The 26,449-nt window shown below is 47.5% G+C and overlaps 1 protein-coding gene across 1 annotated transcript in view; it reads left to right on the top strand.

The window, feature by feature from the left end:
* LOC137631838 (dynein axonemal assembly factor 4-like) overlaps positions 1 to 26,449 on the top strand; it is a 132,467-nt gene that overhangs the window by 78,667 nt on the left and 27,351 nt on the right. Inside the window, exons 7-8 of the mRNA XM_068363845.1 lie at positions 14,181 to 14,275; positions 14,424 to 14,577. Of these exons, the coding sequence (XP_068219946.1) occupies positions 14,181 to 14,275; positions 14,424 to 14,577 (249 nt within the window). The remainder of the gene's footprint in view (positions 1 to 14,180; positions 14,276 to 14,423; positions 14,578 to 26,449) is intronic.

The raw sequence follows: 26,449 nt of genomic DNA, 5'->3' as shown, positions 1-26,449 counted from the left end.
TTCAGTTCTCCTGTGTCTAGTAACTTAATATGGCCTATGTTTCTGGATAAGGCCACTATTTTACTAATTCTAGCCCCTGAGGCTATTGCAAACAGAAAAATGACTTTCTGTGTTAGATCCTTTAGAGTACAATCCTCATTGTTTAGGTTCGAAGCATAGTGCAAGACTTTGTCAAAAGACCAAGTGATGGGCTTTTGTTGGGGTTGCTGGCTTTAGTTTAGAGCATGCTTTTGGAATCTTATTAAAGATTTCACTAGTGAGGTCCACTTCAAAGGCGTACAGAATTGGTCTAGCCAGGGCCGACTTACACGAGGTAATCGTAGTTGAAGCCAGGCCTTGTTCGTGTAGGTATATGAAGAATGCTAGACAGAAATCTATCAAGATTTCTGTCGGTTTCCTTGTTTTCACAAAGGAAACCCATTTCTTCCATGACGATTCATATTGTCTCCTAGTCGAACTTGACTTATACTCTTCGATGAAGTCCACTTTATCCTTCGAGATTCCAAACTTTTTATTCGCCGCTAGGGCGAGAAAATCATGAGATGTAGGTTGTTGGTTCTCGAGGATGAAGCGTAGACAGTCAACTTCTGTACCAGTTGAGATAATACTGGATCCGGCAGAGGAAACAGCTTCAGTTTCAGTTCTAGAACTAGAGGGAACCAATTGCTTTTGGTCCACTTGGAAGCCACTACTGCTGCTGTCCCTCTGAAGGATTTTAGCTTGTCGAGGACTCTTAGCAGGAGATTGGTTGGTTGAAACAGGTAAATGTGATTCCAGTTGTTCCAGTCGAGGGACATGGCATCCATCGCCTCTGCTTGAGGGTCCATATAAGGGGCTACGTAACGAGGTAGTTTCTTGTTGTCGCTCGTTGCGGAGAGGTCGATCTGCAGTTCCGGGACTTTTTCCGAGATTAAGGAGAATGAGTCTGCGTCTAGGGACCATTCTGTCTCTATTGGCTTTCGCCTGGATAGAGCGTCCGCCGTCACGTTGCGGAACCCTTATAGGTGAACTGCTGACAGGTGCCATCCCTTCTTCCTTGCCAGGTAGAAGATGGCTAATATCACATTGTTGATGTGAGGCGATCTCGAGCCTTGTTGATTTAGACATTTTACTATCACTTCGTTGTCCAGGACCAATCTGATGTGGATTGTTCTGCGAGGGGATAGTTTCTTTAATGTCAGGAAAACTGCCAAAGCTTCCAAAATGTTGATATGAAAGGTTTTGAACTGGTGCGACCAATTCCCTTGTACTTTTCTCTTGTGAGAATAGCCTCTCCATCCTTCCAAGGCAGCGTCTGTGTGTATCACCACTGATGGTTGTGGTGGTTGCAGGGGAATTGTCCATGCTAGGCTCTTGGCTGTTGACCACGGCCTTAACTGCATGTGCAACAAGGTCGGGGTCAACTTTAGTTGATCTCTTCGAGCGTTTGATGCGTATCTTCTCCAGACTCCTGACGCATCTTTTAGACGTGCTTTTAGCACCTTGTCTGTCACTGCTGCGAACTGGAGAGAGCCCAATACTCTTTCTTGTTGGTGTCTTGAAATCCTCTTGTGACGGATTAGTCTCCTGACCGATCCTGCTATCTCTCTCCTCTTCTTGGATGGAATGGAGAGGTGGTGTGACTTTAAGTCCCATTGGATTCCTAGCCATTGGAACTTCTGAGTTGAAGCCCAGGTGTTCCAGAAACTGGATCACCTTGTTGGCTGCCTGCAGACAAGTAGTCTTGGATGCTGCCCATACCAGCCATTCGTCTAGATATGCTACCACTTGAACTCCTTCGGAGCGTAGCTGCTGGACGATTGTGTCTGCTAGCTTCGTGAATATCCTTGGGGCTGTGTTCGGTCCGAAGGGCATTATTCTGAAGATAAACTTTTTCTGTAGCTTGAATCCTAGGTAGGAGGAGATAGGGCGACTCACTGGAAGATGCCAGTAATCATCTGCTAGGTCTATTGAGACTGTGTACACCCTTTTTGGTAGAAGGATCCTTATGTGTTGCACAGTAAGCATCCGGAACTTGTTGTTCTCGATGAACTTGTTGAGTGGAGACAAGTCCAGAATGACTCTGAGTTTGTCTGAGTCTTTCTTGGGAACACAAAACAGCCTTTCCTGGAATTTGATGGACTTCACTTTCCTTATTACCTTCTTGTTCAAGAGTTCTGAGGTATATCCTTCTAACAAGGGGTTGGAGTGTTGGAAGAATTCTGGAAAACGGGATGGAGTTCTGTTCCATTTCCACCCGAGTCCATTCGTGATTAGGCTGTGGGCCCAGGGATTGAAGGTCCAGTGATCCCGAAAGCGATACATTCTGCATCCTACCTGGAGCCCCTCATTGCTTGGGGGATCCTGCGGATTTGTTTCCGCGACCACATCCTCCTCGGCCCCGAGAGGAGTTACCTCCGGGCGAACTTCTCTTTGGGCCTTTTCCTTTCTGACTAGGGTGAAAGGAAGTCGACTGCCTCTCAAAGTTAGGGTTAAACACTGGCGACTGGGCTACCAGTTGTTGAGGGACCTTCTGGAAGGTGGTGTGAGGCATTGTGGTCATAGTCATGGCAGGAAGTTGTGCAGGTTTGTTTGGTCTCGCCTTTTTATTTTTAGGCTAGAGACCTCCGTCTGAGGAAGATTTTCTCTTTGAGTTCATGCCCCACTTTTGGAGAAGGTTCCTGTTCTCCGTGGCTGCTCTGGCTATGATCTCTTTGACCAGTTCATGTGGGAAAAGGGCTTTACCCCAGATGCTCGAGGTAATCAGCTTGCTGGGTTCGTGTCTTATGGTCGCTGAGGCCAAAACGAACTCTCTGCAGGCTCTCCTTGCTCTGAGGAAAGCATATAAGTCTTTCACAAGGGTCCCCATGTGAGACTTAGCCAGGAAGATGAACATTTCTGGGGCATTATGTAGACCTGTATTCATTTCCAGGCAGTTCTGATGAGAAAGAGGCCGCAAGTCTCTCCTTCGTCTCCTGTTCCCTCCTCAGAAGATGGTCTGGCAACTTCGGAAGGTTCTTATTGAACTGCTGTTCTGCTATCTCTGGATCCAACTTGGAGATGGAAAAGGTTAGGTGGACATCATTCCACTTCTCACAGGTAAGCAGTGCTAGAGAGAATGGTTTGCATTCCTCTAGGGTTGGGCAGGGTTTGCCCTCGTCAACTGCCTTGACGGCAAAGTCTAGTTCTTTCTCCGAAAAGGGGAAAGAGATGGAGGAAGGAGCAAGAAAGGTTGGGTCTCTTGCTCAGTGCTGAGACTTTGGAGTTGGTGTACCTGGCTCCTTTCAAGGTTTTGAGGAGGATGGCTTGCGCCTTGTCATGCTCGAAGACAATGACCTCTTTGGGTACCGTTTCCTCATGGGCTGCATGTTCATCCCGCAGTCTCACGTAAAAGTCTGGGTAAGCTGAAAAGTTAGGCCAAAACTCAAGGTCCTCAATTAGTTTGGCCCCCAACTTCTCCGAGACGAATAGTTTCCCATTCATCATGGGCATATGCTCCACGTACCTCCAGGGGTTGGTTTTGGAGCAGTGAGGGAGATCCAACACTCTAAGGGGCTTCTTAGTGGAGCCCTTGGTAGGTCCAGGGCAGTCCGCCCTCTACTGCAACAGTATCTGCTGCTGCTGCTTGATTCATTGTTTCATCATCTCTTGTTCCTTTTGGAACAATTCCATCATCCGTTGAATCGACATGAGGATCGCTTCGCTCTTGTCGGCCTGTGCAACTGGTTGTAGAGTTGGGATTGAAGAAGTTGACTGCATAGGCTGGTATGCCGTCACGGCAAATTGATGGTCTTCGGTTGCCGTTGAAATGGATCCATCTTCCTCCGCTTGTGGATGTTCCACATCTTCTTCAGGGTCTCCTTGCAGTAGGTCCTGCTCAGTGTCAGTGGACAGTTCTGACATCCTTTCTTGGTGGATGTCCATGCCTTCTAGTGCCTTATTTGTGTCCGCGTCGATCTTCAGTTGTATGAGGGGAGACTGGACCTGTTCCCGGGGCACTACTGCGTTTGGTAGAGCCTTGGGGAACAGTAGGCACCTTAGGAAGTCGTTGGGTAAGTACGGTCCCGGAGAGTTCTTCTGGAACCCTCTTACCCATTTGCGAAGGGTCTCCTTCGCTGTATCCTTAGTCTCTATGTTGACTGGGGGGGCTTCTCCGAAGCCGTTGGCCAGCAGGTGGGGCAACACTTCGGGTCCCAATACTTGAGGACTCCCGACACTATGCAGCAGGGGGCATGAGTCCTGCACTTCGTGTGACCACAAAAGTCTTTCTTTGCCTTTGTGGTTGTAGAAAAATGCTGCGTACTTCTCCATCGGCTCCTCCTGTAAAGGAAAAAGGGCCCAATGAGTATTCATGCTTTTTATATCAGTGATATAAAAGCATACATTTTTATTAATAATAGTAATCACTATTGTTTATAATAGCTTAGGATAGTAAGCTTGAAAGAAAGTAGAAAAGACACGTATTTGTGTTCCCTCTCCCAGGCCATTGCTGAGACCTCCGTCAGTAAAAATATTTAGTTTCCCTAATAGGGAGAATACAAGGTAGAAAAACTCTAGGAACTAGAGTTAGAGTTAGTAAGTGTCTATACTACATTATCCACCTGTAGTACAGTATATATTAATACTGATCGGTGATTTTTTAGGGTCCTGATGATCGAAAAAACCATCTGGGTGTTGAGGGAGTATTCAGCCTCAACATAAAATCGTGTTCCCAACAATTGACTGCGATAGGAAACACAGAGTATGTTAGAAAACATGTGTTTCTTATTATTATGAGTAAACATAACAGTTGGAAGTGTAGGAGGACTATTAGACTGCCTACTGTCTCCTTGCCAGAATGAAAGTTCTAATGGAAGGGGAAAGAATCTGTTAGATTCTGGCTTCCACCCATCCACAAAAGGCCTGTTGCCGGCTATGACGTTTGCGGCAAGGAATGTGGATGGCAGCTTAAGGGAGAGCTGAGGACTTCCCAAAGTATGTTAGGTTTCCCGCCGGCAGCCGTCCGGAGCCGTCTCAATCTTCCCCCCAATAATATTCACTTCCTGTGAAGGAAGGGAGAAAGGGGGAAGGTGGCAAAGACGGCTGAACTAACTGCTACCAGCCTGGTACCAGCCGGTAACGCAGTCAACCTAGCAAGCCGGGATGACTGTCAGAATACCGGTAAGGGAGTTTTGTGACGGCTATGACAGAAGGGGAGACAAGGGCACGCTGAGTAGTCACTGTCTAAATCAAAGCCGAAGGCAACAAGAACTTTGTTCTACTCGACGGCGATTAAGAAAGACAGTGGTTGCCGCCTGTAGCGGCGGCGGCACTCAGGGAGGGAAAAAGAGTTTAGCCTGTTTCCTCTGAGAGAGAATGAATATCGTAACATATCTATAGATTCTAGACAATATAAATTCTCATCCGAATCGAGAAAGAACGATAGGGAGAGGCTAAAAATGGGGAATTACTTTACTAATGTATATATAAGCGAGATTAGCCTAGCTCTGGTAGGGTCCCCGGCCAAGATAGTTGGTACCACCGGGTAAAGTCACATAATAGTTAGAGGAATAATATTTGTGTATGCAAAATCACCACTTGTATAATTTGCCTAAATAACAAACATTATAGCTTAATACCGGGAATTGTCGCCCTACTGACTAAATAAAATGCAATCATAACGGGCGACTGCGGTCGTAAAATGGCTGCCTCCAGTTCTCGGCAATGCTCAACCAAACACACTTAAATTATTGAGATTTAACTGTGAAACGGGAGCCTAAAATTATACACAGGAAAGAATTAATACTCAACTTTCCAAAGGATGAAGATGCTGGGGATTGCATAATGAATATTCCAATAACTTGTAAAAAAACACCGGGTTAACGTGGGATCACAACTCATGTGTAGCGCTACAAGAAAAGGAATGGTGTCGCGGTAGTAGCGGGGATGGAGGTCCACCGGGTACCTAGAACGGCACCCCCTTCTTTTGCCACTCTTCTCCCTACATCAAAGAGTTAAATCTATTTTGGGTGAAGATTGCTATGTGTCGTATCTAGCATACGTCCCCTGATTTTATGCAATATCCTTTACTGGATACTTGCGCCAGGAGTTAGAATCCTGGAGACCTTCGGTTTAATTCTCTGGTAGTATCACAGTAGCAAATATCCCTTAGAAAGCTACCTAAAGGAACCTTCTATTAGGACGACATGGCCCGAGCCCAAAAATGCATAAGGTTTGTGGACAATGAAGCCCCGCCCACAAAAGTCAGGTGAGAGCAGACTTTCTTCGAATCGTTCGATTCCCCATTCACACGTTCGAACATCATTTCAAACACCTGTTTGAAGAACCTTTCGGTCGTGTAAACCCGTCTTAAGTCAAATGAAAGACTTGGAAGAGAGGGTACATGATACTAGAAGTGCAGATACAGTAGGTCGTTGAAGTTTTGTAGGAATCTTTTGTTCGAAAGAGTGATATCAAAAGCTTAAGGAATCCTGGTTTTCTCATCAGGATTTCTCGGCTTTAGGTAATATAGTGGCTGCTTGGAATATGGTTTATTAAGAGTTGAGTTTCTTTTATTTATATTAATTTGGGGAAGTTAGTTAGTTATATGTTAGATTTGTTCCTATTTGGATTGCATGGTGTCAAGTAAATTATATAGTAAGAAATATGTTGTGAAAAGGATTTATAAACAATCTGGAGATAATATTGCTGTACAGTAGTTGTAATAGTTTTAGTGTACAGTACTTACTTCATGAGTATTGTTTTAAGGTTTAAATTTTTTATCTCTTTCCTTCTTGATCCATCTTCGTTAGAGTGTGGGAGCCAGCAATAAGAACATCAGGGGAGGTTCATAGAGATAAATGGAAATTTGATGATGAAATTTATTATTTTTATACTCAACTTATGTTCATATTCATGTCCTCACTCCTCTCCAGTGACTAATGAGGTCATGAGTATAGAATATTAGTTGATGATGGCTCACCACACCGTGGTTGAAGGTTAAAGGTTTCTGGTTTCAGTTCTAGTTTCATACAAATGGATGCTCACCAGAACATCAGCTGGGCAAGCCCAACTCCCTGACTGTGGAGCCCAACCACACCAGTGGCCTCCCTAGTAAACAGCTTAAAATTAAGGTCCCAGGTAGGGATCGATCTGCCGCCATGCAAATAGTAGGTGGACACATTGCCACTGTGCTAGCCAGAGGGCTTCCATTAGTTGCCAGATGTCGCATTGGTGGGCGAGGAATTTTTTAACGTTAATGTCGTAATAAATGAGCTTCAAGAAAAAATCTATATGAACATCAGGTGAGTATAGAAATAAGAAATTTTATTATTGGAATTGTTTTTTATATTTACCTCCCAGTCACTTCATCCTCCTCCATACTTTAAGTGATTTATATATTATTGTGGGTCACTGTTGACATCAAATTGTGAAAACCAAGGGGTGGGGTTGTGGGGGGCCCTCAGAAGAGAGGGTATGTAAACCCCAGGTTTAGTATACATAAGCATGGTGACATGGAAGCAAATATAAAAATAATAAATGTTACTATAAGAATTCTATATTTTTCTTTATACAGAAGTATCCTAATGAATTTTATTTCCAGGAAATCTACTTTTTGGAATCCTTTGTTTTTATTTGTGTTAACTGTACAGTATATTACTTTTTTCAATATTAATCTTACCCGATGATCATGTAGCTGCAACTCTGTTGCCCGACAGAAAAAACCTACGGTCGGGATACGCCAGCGATCGCTATACAGGTGGGGGTGTACAACAACAGTGCCATCTGTCGAGTAGGTACTCAGGTACTTCTTGTCAACAAGAACCAATTTTTCCTCTGTCGTGCCACCGGCAAGACCTACTTGATACGCTGTTGTTTCTGGAGTTGATTTCACGCTTTTTGGTGATGTATTCTCTCTAGATATTAGCTTTCGCTGTACAGGAGTTATTATCATTACCTTATCAAGCTTTTTTGATTAGTTTTGGATTATTTGTTGACGACTTGGATAGATTTTGGATTCCCCCCTTGGCTAATTCAAGATGTCTGACCATACTCAAGTCCCCAAGTACAGGCAGTGTAGCGCTAGGGACTGTTCTAGGCGTCTTCCGAACGCCTCTATAGATCCTCACACCGTTTGTTCCAATTGTCGGGGTAAATCCTGTTAATTGGAAGATCGATGTGAGGAATGCGCTGGGCTTTCGGAATTCGATTTTAATGAATTCCTTAAGAATGCACGTAGGCTAGAGAAGGATAGGATCAGGAGGAGTTCGTCTCGCTCTTTTGATTTTTCCTCTCCCCATGCCCCTCAACCTATTCCTTCCCCTGTAGTGGTGACTCCCGACCCTTCTACTAGCTCTCAGCAACCCTCGATGGCGGACATGATGCGTGCCATTCAGGCTCTTGGTGACAGAGTGGAGTCATTAGCTAATGACCGCAATCAACTCTTGGCCGATGTCAAAGAGTTGAAGGAGAAAAGTGCAGTGGGAAGTGTAGTGAGTGCAAGTGCGGTGAAAAGTGTCAGTGTCAGTGTTACGCATGAGGGTGCATCTGTTCGTGCCAGTCGTCCTCCCAGTCCGGGACCTCTTGCAAGCTCCCAAGCCCAGGGGAGAAGCAATGTCGAAGGACCAAAGGGTTCGACAGGCCTTGATCAGCGTACAGATGTACCCTCAGTGGTTGCGGACGTATCTTGCAGAGATCGTCCCATCCACAAACAGACGAGTGAGCCCATTCATTCCTCGTCTGTGGAAGAAGTTTCTCGGCAGAAACGCTGGACCAAGGTCTCACGACCTCTCAAGCGCAAGGTCCCTTCCGAGCGAGTCCAACGGCCCAGGTGTAGCCACTGGGTCAGTTCGGACTCGCCGCAGTCTTCCGAAGACTGCACACCTCCCAAGAGAGGTAGAGTGGTTCCGCAGCAGGCAATCACTCCGTCTGTTGCCGCACCAACCTCTGTAGACCCTAAGTGGTCTATGCTGCAGTCTATGCAGACTCAGCTAGCTTCATTCATGCAGGAGTATCGTGCTGAGAAGGTTGACACTGCACCTGTTAACCTACAACCTGCCACGGTTGTGCGCTCAGCAGAGACTGCGGCTGCCTGCTCCCACTCTCCGGCTGTGAGAGCTCCACCACCGATGCGCAGTCGACCCTGCCAGACGCATGTTGACGTTAGCCGACGTGCGGCACCCTCCGTTGACATGCGTGAGCTACCGCATCAGCAGTGGGAAGGTGCTGTCAAGCTGCCGTGTTTTGACGCAATGCGGCAGTCTCCGCAACCCACGGCAGTCCCCACCACGCACCATCACTCCGCTTTTGTTGTTGCCAGCTCTCAGACTGACCAGCAGCGGCATGATGTTGGATCCAGTGCAGCTACGCATGCACCCGTGCTGCCGGATTCAGCCGTTCAGCTTTCTTCTCCTCCTTTGCCGCTTCCTCCTCAGCATTCGGATGAAGGAGTCTCTGATGACGACGAAGCTGCGCATTTGGACGATCAACACTCCGACATAGAGGAACCCAAGACTACGCCTCCCTCCTTAGACTTTAGGAAAGTCCTTGCCCTATTTAAGGAGTTGTATCCGGACCAGTTTGTGTCTGCAACCCCGCGCTCACCTCCCTCTGAGTTCGCTTTAGGCATGCAGTCAGCAGCTCCTGCCTTTACGAAGCTCGTACTCGCGCGCTCATCCAAGAGAGCTTTAAGGGTACTGGGAGAGTGGTTGCAGTCCAAGAAGCAACTTGGGAAGACATCCTTCATCTTTCCACCGACCAAGCTTGCTTCCAAATCTAGCGTCTGGTATGCCACGGGAGAAGATACCGGCTTGGGAGTTCCTGCCTCTGTCCAGGGCGACTTCTCAAGTCTGGTAGACTCTCCCCGCAGACTGGCTATGAGACGCTCCAAGATTTGCTGGACCTTTTCGGACATGGACCATCTTTTGAAGGGAGTTTTTCGTGCGTTTGAGATCTTCAACTTCCTGGACTGGTGTTTGGGAGCGTTAAGCAGAAAGACCTCCCCTTCGGATAAGGACTCTGCCATGCTCATCATGTCATGCATGGACAAAGCCATTCGGGATGGGTCTGGCGAGCTTGCGGCTTCGTACGTGTCTGGAGTTCTTAAGAAGCGAGATCACCTTTGCTCCTTCTTGTCGGCGGGGATCACACCATGTCAGAAGTCGGAGTTGATGTTTGCTCCGCTTTCCAAGTGTCTCTTTCCGGAAGAGCTGATCAAGGGGATTGCCGCCTCGTTGATCCAGAAGGATACCCATGACCTGGTGGCGTCATCCGCACGTAAAGTCACAGCTTTACCTTCCGTGCCTAGACCTAGGATGGACACACCAGCGTCTAGGTTCTTTCCGCCCTTTCGTGGCAGAACCTCCAGCAGAGGAGGTACCCGTGCCGATAGTCAACGTGGCAAAAAGAAGAAGGGTTCCAAGTCCTCAAAAGGCAGAGTCTGACTGCCAACCTCTCCAGACAGCAGTGGGAGCCAGGCTCAAGAACTACTGGCAGGCCTGGGAGAACAGGGGTGCAGACGCACAGTCTGTGAAGTTGCTCAGAGAGGGGTACAGGATTCCATTCTTGCGCAAGCCCCCTCTAGCAACTACTCCCATCGACCTCTCTCCCAGGTACAGAGAGGAGGACAAGAGGCTAGCTTTACAGCAAGAGGTGTCTCTCTTGCTACAAAAGGGAGCGGTAGTCATAGTCCGGGACCATCAATCCCCGGGCTTCTACAACCGTCTCTTCTTAGTAGCAAAGAAGACAGGAGGGTGGAGACCGGTGCCGGACGTCAGTGCTCTAAATGCTTTTGTCACCAAGCAGACGTTCACCATGGAGACGACGAAGTCGGTGCTAGCATCGGTCAGGAAGGAAGACTGGATGGTCTCGTTGGACCTAAAGGACGCGTACTTTCACGTCCCCGTCCATCCAGACTCCCAACCTTTCCTAAGGTTCGTCTTTGGAAAGGTCGTTTACCAGTTCCAAGCCCTGTGCTTTGGCCTAAGCATGGCACCTCTAGTGTTTACCAAACTGATGAGGAATATTGCCAAATTCCTGCATTTGACAGACATCAGAGCCTCCCTCTATTTGGACGACTGGCTTTTAAGAGCTCCGTCAAGTCGTCGCTGTCTGGAGAATCTCAAGTGGACTATGGATCTGACCAAGGAATTGGGTCTCCTGGTCAATTTAGAAAAGTCCCAACTCGTCCCATCCCAAACTATAGTCTATCTAGGTATGGAGATTCAGAGTCGAGCTTTTCGGGCTTTTCCGTCGGCCCCCAGAATCAGTCAAGCCCAAGAATGCATCCAGAGCATGCTGAAAAGGAACCGATGTTCAGTCAGACAGTGGATGAGTCTAATAGGGACGCTTTCATCGCTGGACCAGTTCATCGCGTTAGGGAGACTCCACCTCCGACCCCTTCAGTATCATCTAGCTGCTCACTGGAGAAAGGACATGACGCTAGAAGCGGTCTCAGTTCCTATATCCGAAGAGATGAAGTCTGCACTGACTTGGTGGAAGAACAGCATTCTTCTCAAGGAAGGTCTACCACTGGCTGTTCAGACCCCCGACCACCTTCTCTTCTCGGACGCATTGGACACGGGCTGGGGTGCGACACTGGACGGTCGGGAATGCTCGGGCACGTGGAATCCGGATCAAAGAGCACTTCACATCAACTGCAAGGAGCTACTGGCAGTTCATCTGGCCTTGAGAAGCTTCAAGTCCCTCCTTCTAGGCAAGGTGGTGGAGGTGAACTCCGACAACACTACAGCCTTGGCGTACATCTCCAAACAAGGAGGGACTCATTCGAGGAAGTTGTTCGAGATCGCAAGGGACCTCCTCACCTGGTCAAGAGATCGAAAGATATCGCTTGTAACGAGGTTCATTCAAGGCGACATGAATGTCATGGCAGACCGCCTCAGCCGGAAGGGTCAGGTCATCCCTACAGAGTGGACCCTTCACAAGAATGTTTGCAGCAGACTATGGGCCCTGTGGGGTCAGCCCACCATAGATCTGTTCGCTACCTCGATGACCAAGAGGCTCCCAAATTATTGCTCACCGATTCCGGACCCAGCAGCAGTTCACGTAGATGCCTTTCTTCTGGATTGGTCCCATCTAGACCTGTATGCGTTCCCCCCGTTCAAGATTGTCAACAAGGTACTGCAGAAGTTCGCCTCTCACGAAGGGACACGGTTGACGTTGGTTGCTCCCCTCTGGCCCGCGAGAGAATGGTTCACCGAGGTACTGCAATGGCTAGTAGACGTTCCCAGGACTCTTCCTCTAAGAGTGGACCTTCTGCGTCAGCCGCACGTAAAGAAGGTACACCCAAGCCTCCACGCTCTTCGTCTGACTGCCTTCAGACTATCGAAAGACTCTCAAGAGCTAGAGGCTTTTCGAAGGAGGCAGCCAGAGCGATTGCCAGAGCAAGGAGGACATCCACTCTCAAGGTCTACCAGTCAAAATGGGAAGTCTTCCGAAGCTGGTGCAAGGCGAATTCAGTTTCCTCAACCAGTACCTCTGTAACGCAGATAGCTGATTTCCTTTTACACCTAAGGAATGTAAGATCCCTATCATCTCCTACGATCAAAGGTTACAGAAGCATGTTGGCAGCAGTCTTCCGCCACAGAGGCTTAGATCTTTCCACCAACAAAGATCTACAGGACCTCCTTAAGTCTTTTGAGACCTCAAAGGAGCGTCGGTTAGCCACACCAGGTTGGAACTTAGACGTGGTTTTAAGGTTCCTGATGTCAGCAAGGTTCGAACCGCTTCAATCAGCCTCTTTTAAAGATCTCACTTTGAAGACTTTTCCTCGTTTGCTTAGCAACAGCTAAAAGTCAGTGAGATACACGCCTTCAGCAGGAACATAGGTTTTACATCTGAAACGGCTACATGTTCCTTACAGCTTGGTTTTTTAGCTAAAAACGAGCTCCCTTCTCGTCCTTGGCCCAAATCGTTCGAGATTCCAAGCCTGTCCAGTTTGGTTGGAAACGAACAAGAGAGAGTACTATGCCCAGTAAGAGCTCTTAAGTACTATTTAAGACGTACAAAGCCATTACGAGGACAATCAGAAGCTTTATGGTGTTCTATTAAGAAACCTTCTTTACCGATGTCGAAGAACGCAGTTTCTTATTACATCAGACTTTTGATTAGAGAAGCCCATTCTCATCTGAATGAGGAAGACCATGCTTTGCTGAAGGTAAGGACACATGAAGTTAGAGCTGTCGCTACTTCAGTGGCCTTCAAACAGAACCGTTCTCTGCAGAGTGTAATGGATGCAACCTATTGGAGAAGCAAGTCAGTGTTCGCATCATTTTACCTTAAAGATGTCCAGTCTCTTTACGAGAACTGCTACACCCTGGGACCATTCGTAGCAGCGAGTGCAGTAGTAGGTGAGGGCTCAACCACTACATTCCCATAATCCCATAACCTTTTTTAATCTTTCTCTTGAAATGCTTTTTATTGTTGTTTTTGGGTTGTACGGAAGGCTAAGAAGCCTTTCGCATCCTGGTTGATTTGGCGGGTGGTCAAATTCTTTCTTGAGAAGCGCCTAGATTAGAGGTTGTGATGAGGTCCTGTAGTATTATGGGTTGCAGCCCTTCATACTTCAGCACCTAGGAGTCGCTCAGCATCCTAAGAGGATCGCGAGGCTCAGTAAGGAAGACGTACTTAAAAAGGCAGAGTAATGGTTCAAGTCGACTTCCTTACCAGGTACTTATTTATTTTATGTTTGTTATTTGAATAACTGCTAAAATGAAATACGGGATATTTAGCTTCTAATGTTAACATGTATGCTGGTCTCCACCCACCCCCCTGGGTGTGAATCAGCTACATGATCATCGGGTAAGATTAATATTGAAAAATGTTATTTTCATTAGTAAAATAAATTTTTGAATATACTTACCCGATGATCATGAATTTAAGGACCCGCCCTTCCTCCCCATAGAGAACCAGTGGACCGAGGAGAAAATTGAGTTCTTGTTGACAAGAAGTACTTGAGTACCTACTCACAGATGGCGCTGTTGTGTACACCCCCACCTGTATAGCGATCGCTGGCGTATCCCGACCGTAGGTTTTTTCTGTCGGGCAACAGAGTTGCAGCTACATAATCATCGGGTAAGTATATTCAAAAATTTATTTTACTAAGGAAAATAACATTTTTATGAGGTCTTTTAAAAAAGAACCAGCGTATGATAATGCACTTTTGAGTACTCTATAACAATATTAATGTATTGGTTTTTCTGCAGTGGTTGGCCAATCATTCAACAGTTGTAGTTGACGACGAAGCAAAGAATAATTATGGCACAAAGGATTCTGTGGATATTTTTAAGGAAAAAGCTGCGTAAGTTTCTCGATTCATTGTGTTACAGTTCAAATATCTGTTTGAATGTACAGTATACTGTATTTGTTTTTGAATTTCATGGTCTCTGCGAATGTATTTATCACGTATTTATGGTACAGTAATGTTAAATAAGTTTCTTTTATTGCAGAGCGCTGTTTGAAAATGGCGACTACAGAGGCTGCATCAATGCGTATACTGAAGCAATCAACCTAACTCCAAATATTGCTTCATTTTACAGTAACAGAGCAGCTGCAAACTTGGCTCTCAATAATTTGCACCATGCCATCAGTGACTGTTCAAAGGTTGGCCATTTTAACTTTATAGTCTTATTTGCAAAATAAAATTGTTCCGTAACCGAAATACAAACCACGCTATTTACATGGGGTATTACTTACGGCGTAGCTGAAATGACGAGCCATTAGATTTTTAACGAGGGTTAACTACCCTCTCGCTAGTTAGCGAGGGGGTAGGGGAGGGGTAGCTAGCTACCCTCCCCCCTCACACACCGTTGAACTGATTCACTTCACTTTTGGCTCTGGTGATGAACAGACCTGTCTGTCAAACCCTCGCATTTTTGACAGCCTTAATTTGTTTGCTTTTTCTTACATCTTGTGTGCTTGGAAGTTGGCCTCCATCCATCATGCGGAAGTGCTCTGGACTTCCCGACCGCCCTTGTGGAACGTTCATGTCAGCGGTCGAGACCGACCCTCACTCCTTATGTCCATACTGTCGAGGTCAACGGTGTGAAAGGAACAATACTTGTAGTGAGTGCAGGGAGTGGTCTACCTCCCAGTGGGAGAGGTTTTCCCGGCGACGTAAGAAGAAGTCTAAGCTTGACCTTTCTCCTTCAAGGGCTGCCTTGAAGAAGGAAGGTTCCAAAGACTCTTCTTCCGCTGCCCTAACCTCCTCCAAAGCTCCCACTCGATCGGTCTCTCGCGATGGTCCATCAAGTGGTAGCGTAGGCCTTTCTGTTGTTGACCAACCTCGGGGTTCAGGAGAGGGAGTCGCCTCCCATAGCGAGGCAGCTCCTCCTCCTCCACCTCCGGGGGAGGATTTTGATCTTGATGATTCCGTGTCTAAGAATGATCTTTTGCAGCTTTGGGCTTCCTTGGGGCTCAAGGGCTCGCCCTCCAGGGAAGCCCTGTTTGACCTGATCCAGTTGGGAGCAGATGTCAAACAGTCGCCAGTAATAGCAGAGGTAGATCCTCTGTCTATTGTCGACGTTGTTGTGGTAGAGGCTTCCAACGGGTCGGGCCAAACCCCTGCTGTTGTTGCTGATGTTGCTGAAGGCTCAGTTCCCCCTTCCGAACATCCTTCCAGGGAGGAACTGGGTCCAACCGTCTCTCCTGCGGATGATTCTCCCCCCCGGGGGAGTTCACTGATGGAGACTCCTCTTTGGAGGACCGACGATGGTGTTGCTGCCCCTCGAGGTCGCCTTCGCCGTAAGGCTCGCTCTCCTCTTCGCCGTCGAGGCCTTCCTTCACCTTACAAGGGAGTTAGGAGGCGCCTATTTGGTTCTTCGCCTTCGACGTCTCCCGCAGAGGAGCCTCCTCGACGTGAGCAGACCGTTACGGCCGCATCACTAGACCTCTCAGCTGATTGTTCGCGATCACCGATGCCTGCCAGACCTGCTAGCCTTCCTTCTCCGTTTGCGGATGCAGATGCGCTGTGGGCGCCTACGCACCCCTTTTTCCAACGGGCACCGGGTCCTTCGGGGCATAAGGGCTTGTCTCCCACTGAGACTAAGTCCCTTAAGCGCCAGGTGTTATCTGCGCGGCTACGTTCTCCTGCTGTGGACCCTTCAGACTCTTCACGCCCCACATCTTCTCGCCGTAGATCTGCCCGCCGGCGCTCTCCTACACGTCAGCGCTCCCATGCTCGTCAGGGATCTCCTGTGCGCCAGCTCTCTCCTGCACGCCCCGTTCCCGCTGCGCGCCCACATACTCCTGAGCGCCCACGATCACCTGCTCACCAGCGTACATCTGCATGTCCTGGTCCAGATGCGCGCCAACGTTCGCCCGCGCACCTACGATCTCCGTATCTGGGTGCAGACAAGGAGGCTGCTCCTTTGCCCCCTCGCCGTCGATCTCCTACGCGCCCGCAGACCCTGCCCACGTGCCAGCCTTTGCCTGCGCGCACTCTCCTATGCGCTCTTCAAGACCTGGCCGAGCTTCTGCGCGTCCGCGCGCCCGCGAGAAGTCTCCGGTGCAATCCCGCGAGTGTTCGCCCCTACGCGCCACTTCTCCTGCTGGTCCTGCAGCTCATCTGATAGCTCCCGACCACGCCACTACGCGTCAGCGATCTCCCTCGCGATCCTTTGCCTGCACGCAAGCGCTCTCCAACGTGCCCGCGCGCCCTCACATCAGATTGCTGAAGGTCTCCTGCGCGCCCACGTGCTAACTCACCTGTGCGCAGCCGATCGCCTTCTCGGCTTACACGCCATCACTCGCCAACACGCCATTGCTCGCCAACGCCCCATCGCTCCCCTGCGCGCCATCGTTCTCTCGGCCGCCAGCGCTCTCCCCTTCAACCGCCCGCACCCTCACCTGCGCGCCCACGCGCTCACTCGCCTGCGCGCCCACTCGCCCGCGCGCCAACGCGCCCACTCGCCCGCGCGCCAACGCGCCCACTCGCCAATGCGTCCACTCACCCGCGCGCCCACTTGCCCACGCACTCTCTCGCCCGCGCGCACACGTGCCCCCTCCCCCACGCGCTCATCTCCACTCGCATGTGCGCCAACATTCGCCCGCGCGCGAGCCTGCGATTTTACCATCGCGCGAGCGCCAGCGCGACCCCGATCGCGATTCCCGCCGGGTTTCGCAGCACGGGCAACCTTGCGAGTCCTCGGGAGCGACGCGTACTTCCAGATCATCGTCACGATCTCCACCGCGTAAGCGCAGAGCAGCTCTCTTGCAGGAAGAAGCAGATTCTTCAGAGAGGTCTAGGCAACTCCCTTCTTCTTTTCAGGCAGGCCCTGTGGTATCCACTCCTAAGGATCGCCCGATCCCCTTCCCTCCAGCGGTAGTCGCTGACACCGAGTCTGTCAGCCGTCAGCCTTGGTTTGGGTCTCTGATCAAAGCGGTCGTCCAGGCTGTTAAGCCGCCCCTCGTTGATCTAGGCCTCAAACCAACGGCAGCCTCGTCCCCACTGAAGAGAAGGAAAGGAGTGGACTTCGTGGTAACTTCTCCTAGGGTCAAACTGGCTCCCGAGAAGTCCGTCAGGAAGGCCCATTCCCCCCCTCAGTTGGTATCTCCTTCCCCTTTGGACGAAGCCTTTCCGTCCTCAGGAGAGTCCAGCGAGGTGGGACATTCTCCCACGGCACCAATGGGAGGAACCCCACCTCGATTAGGAGAATCGTCTCGTGTGGGAGCAGCAAGGAGCCCTCAGACTTCTTTATTGGAGTCCTGTATTCCTCCTAGGAGGGAGCCCAAGGACTCGAAGACTGTCCCTAAGTCTTCATCTCGGATTCGACCGGAGCCAGCTAGACCCCAGGAGAACGTCCGCGTGTCCCCCCAAGTAGAGCAGCTGGGGACAGGAGACTTTGCTGCCAGTCCACAAGGAGGAGAGCTGCACGAGTCGGAGCATGCCTTCTGGCAGGTCCTAAGTCTGATGAGGCAACTCAACAGGTTCGAGGACCCGGAGACCGCCCCTCGCGAATGCAAGGATACGGTTCTGGACCAAGTCTACGGCACTCAGAAACCTCCGAAGGTCAGTGCGGCTCTGCCCTGGTCCCAGGGGGTTAAGAGCGCCAGAGACAAGGTTGAGAGCCAGCTCTCCGAACTCGCCTCCTCCAGCTGTTCCCCTGCCGGCAACAGACTCCTCCCACCTCCTCGCGTGCAGCAAAGGAGGTACTTTGAGATCATGGGGGAGTCTTGTTTAGCTCTTCCTCTCCACCATTCTGTGGAAGACCTCTCCAGGGGAATTTCTCTCGAGAAACTCTCTGCCCGGCATCTGACATTCTTGGTTACAGAGATCTTGAGCCAGGAGAATGTCGCAAAGTGTGCCATGCAGGCCACTTCGTGGCAGGATGTCTGGCTAGGGTCTCTGGGCATCTTGTTGCGATCCGAGGAGTTGTTTAAGGAGAGCATATGGAAGGCCATGGAGACTATTCTCCTCTCGGGCACGCGCACCATCGAGTTTCTGGCTCACCAAGTTTCGAACTTGTGGGCAAACTCGATCTTGAAGCGTCGTGATGCGGTGACCGAGAGGTTCCATGCGAAGGTCCCAGCCATGGTTGTCTGCAGGCTCAGACACTCTTCCATCCTTGGAAAGAGCCTGTTTGAGCCCAAGGATGTGGAATGGACAGCTGAGAGGTGGAGTAAGTCGAATCACGATTCTTTCCTCCAAAGGGCTCTTACATCCAGACCTTACAAGCCTCCAGCACCTCAACAACAACAGCCTCGTCAGTCTAGGACATGGAAACCGGCTCGGCAGCAAAGGCAAAGGTGTCCAAACAGCAGCCCTTTTCCGTCAAGGACAGGAAGGGCGGGAAGTCCTCCAGGGGAGGCAAGAATCCTAAAGGGAGCGGCCGAGGCCACAAACGCTAGGATTGGCAATCCCCCTGCGTGTCCACCAGTGGGGGGATGCCTGCAGAGTTGCGCGCTCAGGTGGCCGCAATTCGGGGCCGATTCCTGGACGATCTCGGTGATCAGCCAAGGATATCGCGTCCTGTTCACGACATCTCTTCCTCCCCTGACAGTGAATCCAGTGTCGTCGGCAAAGGGGCTAGCCCTTCGGGCAGAAGTCGAGACCATGCTCAAGAAGGATGCTCTCCAAGAGGTCGTCGATGGGTCCCTAGGCTTCTTCAGTCGACTCTTTCTTGTAAAGAAGGCGTCTGGAGGCTGGAGACCAGTCATCGACCTCTCAGCCTTGAACAAGTTTGTCAAACCAACTCCGTTCAGCATGGAGACAGCAGAGACGGTCAGACTTGCAGTGAGACCGCAAGACTTCATGGGCACACTGGATCTAAAGGACGCGTACTTCCAGATCCCAATCCATTCGTCTTCCAGGAAGTACTTGAGATTCAGCCTAGACAACAAGATCTACCAGTTCAAGGTGCTGTGTTTCGGTCCCTCCACAGCACCACAGGTGTTCACCAGAGTGTTCACCCTGATATCTTCGTGGGCACACAGGATCGGCATCCGTCTCCTTCACCATCTGGACGACTGGCTGATCCTGGCAGACTCGGAGTCGACCCTTCTTCGACACCGAGACAAGCTTCTGGGACTTTGCCAAGATCTAGGGATCATGGTAAATCTGGAGAAGTCTTCTCTGCTTCCATTTTAATGACTGGTATATCTAGGCATGATATTGGACACCTATCTCCACAAAGCCTTTCCATCAGACGACGAGATAGCAAGGCGGAGGAGGGTCGCAGAACCTTTCCTCAGACGGGAAGAGCTTCCAGCCCAATCTTGGTTACGTCTTCTAGGTCACCTGTCCTCCCTGGCCCGTCTAGTTCCAAATGGCTGCCTCAGGATGAGATCCATACAATGGCGGCTCAAGTCCCGGCCAGTGGAGTCAAGGCCACGATTCCCTGGACTTTCTGGTCCCCATAGGGCTTGCGGAACGGAGGGACCTGCAATGGTGGTTGACCGACGGAAACCTTCGAAAGGGAGTGGATCTTCTCGTCCTCCCCCGGATTTGATGCTGTTCTCGGACGCGTCAAAAGAAGGGTGGGGGGCCCACGTTCTGAACCACAGGATCTCAGGCCGGTGGTCAGAATCAGAAAAGTACCTCCACATCAATCTGCTAGAGATGAAGGCCGTATATCTGGCCCTTCAACAGTTCCAACAGACCCTGGCGGGCCACTCTGTGGTGGTGATGAGCGACAACACCACAGTAGTGGCTTATATCAACAAGCAGGGAGGTATCTTTTCACTACAGCTATCCCATCTTGCAGTAGAGATACTGAGATGGGCCGAAGTCCACTTGATACCACTATTGGCTCGCTTCATTCCGGGCAAAAGGAATGTGCTTGCCGACAGTCTGAGCAGAGCTTCGCAGATAGTGAGTACCGAGTGGTCTTTGGATCCTCTAGTAGCCAACAAAGTCCTGACTTTGTGGGGTTCCCCAACAGTGGACTTGTTCGCGACAGCCTTGAATTTCACGCTGCCGCTGTACTGCTCCCCAGTCCCAGACCCCAAGGCACTCTGGCAAGATGCCTTCCAACAACGGTGGGACAACATTGACGTCTATGCCTTCCCACCGTTCTGTCTGATGGAAAGGGTGCTCAACAAGACCAGACTCTCAGTCAATCTGTCGATGACCTTGGTAGCTCCGCTATGGCATCATGCAGAGTGGTTCCCGGACCTTCTCCAGCTCCTGACGGAACTCCCGAGAGAACTTCCCCCATGACATGAGCTACTCAAGCAACCACACTGCAACATCTTCCACAAAGCCGTAGCTTCGCTTCGGCTTCACGCCTGGACACTATACAGCATCTGCTCACAGAGAGAGGCTTTTCGCAACAAGTTGCGGAGAGGATGTCTCGACACCTGCGAAAGTCATCTGCAGGGGTCTACCAGGCGTAGTGGAGAGTCTTCTGTGGTTGGTGTTGTGGGAGGGGTATCTCTCCCCTCGATGCCACTATTCCAGCAATAGCGGAGTTTCTTGTTTATCTGCGGTAGGAAATGCACCTTTCAGTCTCGGCGGTGAAAGGCTATCACTCAGCCTTAAGCCTGGCCTTCAGGCTGAAAGGATTGGACATTTCTTCTTCGCTGGAACTTTCCTTGCTCATACGAAGCTACGAACTTACCTGCCCTCAGTCGGAAGTGAGACCTCCTCCATGGAACGTGGTTCGGGTTCTCAGGGCTCTTAAGAGACCTCCGTTCAAACCATTACGCCAGGCTTCTGATCGTCACCTGACTTGGAAGACGGTGTTCCTGTTCGCTCTAGCTTCTGCCAAGCGTGTCAGTGAACTTCATGGTCTCTCGTACGACATCGCCCATTCAAGGGGATGGTGGGAGCTAACGTTCAAGTTCGTCCCTGAGTTTGTTGCCAAGACTCAAAATCCTGGGGTTCCGGACCCACGGTTCGACTCCTTCAGGGTTTCGAGTCTTCATTCTGTAACAAATGACCCAGACCATCTCCTACTATGCCCAGTAAGGAGTCTGAGGCGTTATCTTAAAAGAACAGCTGCAGTCCGTCCTCGCGTGCAAGCCTTGTTTGTGAGCGCGGGAAAGACGAAGAGGAGGGTCACCAAGAATACCATTTCAGCTTGGATTCGAAGGGTCATTCATCATTCCCTGAATCCAGACCCTCCTCTGTCACGTCGCCCTAGAGCACACGATGTCAGAGGCATCGCAACATCCCTGGCATTCAAGAGAAACTTCTCTGTGACGTAGGTGCTACAAGCTGGAGTCTGGAAGCGTTGACTTTCACAGCCCACTACCTGCAGGACGTGACCCACAGGAGCCTCGATACGTTCTCTATCGGCCCTGTGGTGGCTGCACAGCAGCTGGTCTAACCTCAGGCTCCTTAATGGACAGGTAGCAGAAGGTTGAGGGCATTGTTACCCGGTTTTAGACTGCATGAATGAAAAAGTATGTCTGGCCCTTACTCTTTTCTTCATCCTCCCCTCTCTTGGGGGAAAGCAGCATCCTGGGTTGTCTGCATAGCTGACCTCAAACCACTGCAGATAAACCATGCTTCCTTGTGCTCCTAGTACAGAGAGTCCCCAACTAACGAACAGAATAGGGACCGAGAGTCTGTTCGTAAGCTGGATTGTTCGTAAGACGTTAGTGTTAAATTTAGGTCCAGGGTAGGCGTAACCTGACTCAGATGTCTACGATTTTCAGCCGTAGAGGTCAACAAATAACCCCATTTCATATAAAATAGGTTATTACAAATATTTTACTTTATCATATTACAGTAGTCTGTATAATACTGTAAAGTTCAGTACAGTAAGTTGTTTTATTATCCTGTACTGCACACTACATAATAAAAACTTGCACAAACAATCGGCCATACTTATGCACCGCATTTCTGAATCAGCCGACTTAAAGTAAAATCGTAGTAAATATAGTGTACTGTACATTTAGTACAGTACTGTACATTAATTACTTTTTAAATAAATGTACTGAAAGCTATTTTATTGTTCCATTACCCATTTTTTTTGCTAGAAACTTACGTAAACAAGCGGCCATTTGCATTATGTACTGTACTGTACTGTAATGTTTACCTTTTCACGCTGATCAAATCAGCTGACTTGTACCGTACTGTATTTACTGTATGTAACAGTACTGTGCATTTAACTGCTTCGTGGTTGTTTTGGTAATGTTAAATAAAATGCAGAAGGTTAGTTTACTGAATTGTTAGTTTACTGAATTGTTTTATTTCAATTTTGACCGACGGAATAATTCTTTGTAGAGTATACGTCACATGTCTTGTGACGTCATATATTTGGCGGAAGCGCGCTGACAAACTGAATGATTTCCTTTCATTATGTTGCCAAGTAATCTTATTACAGCATTCCCATAATCAAAACACCGAGTAACGATATCAAGTGTTTTAGTGGTCTTTATCATTAGTTATGAGATTAGTACAACTTACCGTAAAGTTAAGAACAAAAAAGTCTGATGACGTTATATTTCTTCTGGAGGAAGGCGAGAGGCAAATCAAGTGATTTTCTTCCGATCCGTTACTATTCCCATAATCGAAACATCGAATAAGGATATAATGAATTTTTTAATAATTTTCAAAGAAATATGAAGATTTAACTGCATTAAAAATCAAAATACGGAGAGAGAGAGAGAGAGAGAGAGAGAGAGAGAGAGAGAGAGAGAGAGAGAGAGAGAGAGAGAGAGAGAGAGAGAGAGAGAGAGAGAGAGAGAGAGGGGGGGGGTTGCGTATTCCGTTTATAACTAATAATGTCTATCAACGAACTGTATGGAAAATGTGATACGCTATAATATATTGGCGCTGTTGTAATTTTCACTAAGAAGAGATTTCGAATATCAAGAAAATTATATAAATCAGTGTTATTCGTACTACAGTATATGTCTGGATAATCGTAATACTGCAGCGTCACCTCGAAATCAGCTGATCTCCCAACCAAAAGTAAATCTAAAGTAATTGCTGATTATTGAAATGCTCAAGAAATTAAAAAAAAAAATATGAACGTGCTTTAATAAACCACAATTAAACACAATAATGTCTAATGAAATATGAAGGCTTCATATTGAACGAAAAATTGAATACTGTATGAAGCTTTAGAATTAACTACCCGTATGCGATTGACAGATCGAGCACACACACACACACACAGAAAGAGCTACAACGATTTCGCATGATACCTAATAATAAGAACTGTAGGGAAACTGATTTTCTGTAACATATTGGCGCTGATGTAATATTCATCTTGAAGATATGTCTAATATGTTAAGAAATAAAAAAAAATACCAAAAGTCTGATGACGTTATATTTCTTCTGGCGGAAGGCGAGAGGCAAATCAAGTGGTTTTCTTCCGATCCGTTACTATTCCCATAATTGAAACATCGAATAAGGATATAAAGAATTTTTTTGATAATTATCAAAGAAATATGAAGATTTAACTGCATTAAAAATTAAAATACGAGAGAGAGAGAGAGAGAGAGAGAGAGAGAGAGAGAGAGAGAGAGAGAGAGAATATTTAAACTTGCGATGAAATCTACGGATGTTTACGAACATGTTTGGACTTCCGTCAATTTGTGTTCGTATCTCCCGATGTTCGTAACACGGATGTACGTATCTTGGGGAGCGTCTGCATTAAGTATAATACTGTCGCGTCCCCCATACCCTGACGAGGTGGTATTGGAAATGTCCTAACCTAGATTTCCATCCAAAGGACTTCAGGTCAACTTCCTAGGACGAGTCACACTTCTTTCCTTCACACACAAGCTTGTGTAGGCGGCACGTTCCTTGCGGAGCAAGGAATTTGCAAGGTGCAGGGACTTTTTCTTGAGTGCTGCTCACTCAGGTTCTGAGTCCCCTGGCAAAGCCAAAGCCAGTAAGGCTGGGACTTTCCATCCTACCTAAGGGGTAAGTCACCCCATGTAAATAGCGTGGTTTGTATTTCGGTTACGGAACAAATGACAAACTCGGAGATAATTTGTATTTTTCCTAACCATACAAACCTTAGCTATTTACACATATTTGCCCGCCAGCCCTGTCACCCGTGAAGTCCTACCTCTAAGCGAAGTGAATCAGTTCACCGGTGTGGGAGGGGGGAGGGGTAGCTCACTACCCCTCCCCTACCCCCTTGCTAACTAGCGAGAGGGTAGTTAACCCTCGTTAAAAATCTAATGGCTCGTCATTTCAGCTACGCCGAAAGTAATACCCCATGTAAATAGCTAAGGTTTGTATGGTTAGGAAAAATACAAATTATCTCCGAATTTGTCGTATTGAAGAGTAGCTAAGATTTGGATGTTTTACCTACCGTTTCCAACCGCATTGTATCTAATCACCACTTTGGTGGAGGTATGCCTTGTTATTTCTATTTTCCTTATTTTTCTTTTATACTTAATATACTTGTGTTTTAATAATAACTATAAGAGGAATCTTGTATAAATATTGTATCATAAAAAAACACACCATTGTAGTAATTTTTTTAAATGCTCACACTGCCTTGTGATGAACCAGTAAATCAGAAAGCCCCTTTGGAGGGGAACATCTATTTCTTATACACATTGTCACATTCTACTACTTCAGTAAAACCTTGCTGCCTCTTATAACTGTAATTTGTTTCAATCAAGTAGCAGAAATTATACAGTGAATAATGTTGCTGGCTGACAACTTGTTATACTTTACATTCTTAGGCAAAATTATTTATGTAACTCCCCCAATGTTCATATTTCTTTTAATTAACTGTGTCAACATATAGTCTCAAATACAGATTTCCCATTCTCTCTCCTTGCAAAATTCCTCTTTGGAAACTAGCACGCCATCTGGCGGATGAAGGCAACTATTATTCAATGATATGACACATTAACTTCTTGATCTTCAGTTTCTCATTAACTGGTGTCCAAATAAGAAATTTTTATTCCATCCCACGATACAGGTAAAATTTATGTTGTGCATTTTGAACTACAGGTTGAGAGAGAGAGAGAGAGAGAGAGAGAGAGAGAGAGAGAGAGAGAGAGAGAGAGAGAGAGAGAGAGAGAGTATTCTTATGATGAATAATAATATGGCCTGTAAACGAACTGTATGGATACTGTGACTAACATATATTCGTGCCGATGTAATATTCATTATGAAGAGTTTTAAATATTTAACTTAGCCGGTGAATATATAATAGCTGCAACTCTGTTGCTCGACAGACACATACAGTAAAAAACTCGCCAGCGATCGCTATACAGGTTGCGGGTGTGCCCACCAGCGCCAACTGTCGGCCAGATACCACTCTCGATGTAAACAAAGACTCAATTTCTTCTCTGTCGACGTGTCGACAAGACGTACTTTTACTCGCTTAGAACCTGGAGTTTTCTCAACATATTTGGTGAAGTACTTCATTTTGGTTTGAGCTTTCGCAGTGCAGGTGTTTTATCTTCATCTTAAATCTTGAACTCGTTTTTGGATAGATTTAATTTTTGATGACAAAGAGAGTATGGACTTTCTTTGACTTTTAAATGGCCGACCCTTCCCTTAGACGGAAGTGTGTTTAGGCTTTTAGCAATTATCTTATCACGTTATAAATTAATTATAGATTTTCCTCTATATATTTTATATCTCACCGCCTTTATTAGGCCTCTTCGATTAACTTTCCATTTATAATAAACAAAAAAAAAAAAATAAATAAATAAATTTTAATGATTTGTTTATATGCGACCTTTCCTGAGAGTAGGCGGTCCTTACTTGGAAACCGAAGTTAAACAACGTTGAGCCCTTTCAATCGTAAATAGCTTTTAAAGAGCTAATGATTTAAAACTTTTTAAATGAATATTTTTAATAAATATTTTATGAAAGATTTTCTTTGAATAGTCTTCGTACTGTTTTCAAAGATGAACTAACGTTTAATTTATTTATGCTACGCAGTTTCCGCTCTATCGTTACGATAGAGAGAGAGAGCATCACGGTTTCACTTTGCAGAAAGAGTAAATCGATTCTGACGTTTTGTTCATTCTTCTTTCAAAGCTTAAATGTTTTAAATTCTATTTTAAAGGAACTTTTTAATTGAAAAACCTTTCAGTTTTTTCC

The sequence above is a fragment of the Palaemon carinicauda genome, chromosome 40, assembly GCF_036898095.1.
Source record: "Palaemon carinicauda isolate YSFRI2023 chromosome 40, ASM3689809v2, whole genome shotgun sequence".
Taxonomy (NCBI): domain Eukaryota; kingdom Metazoa; phylum Arthropoda; class Malacostraca; order Decapoda; family Palaemonidae; genus Palaemon; species Palaemon carinicauda.
Note: the sequence above shows the minus strand (reverse complement) of the source record. Positions and strands in the feature narration are given on the sequence as shown.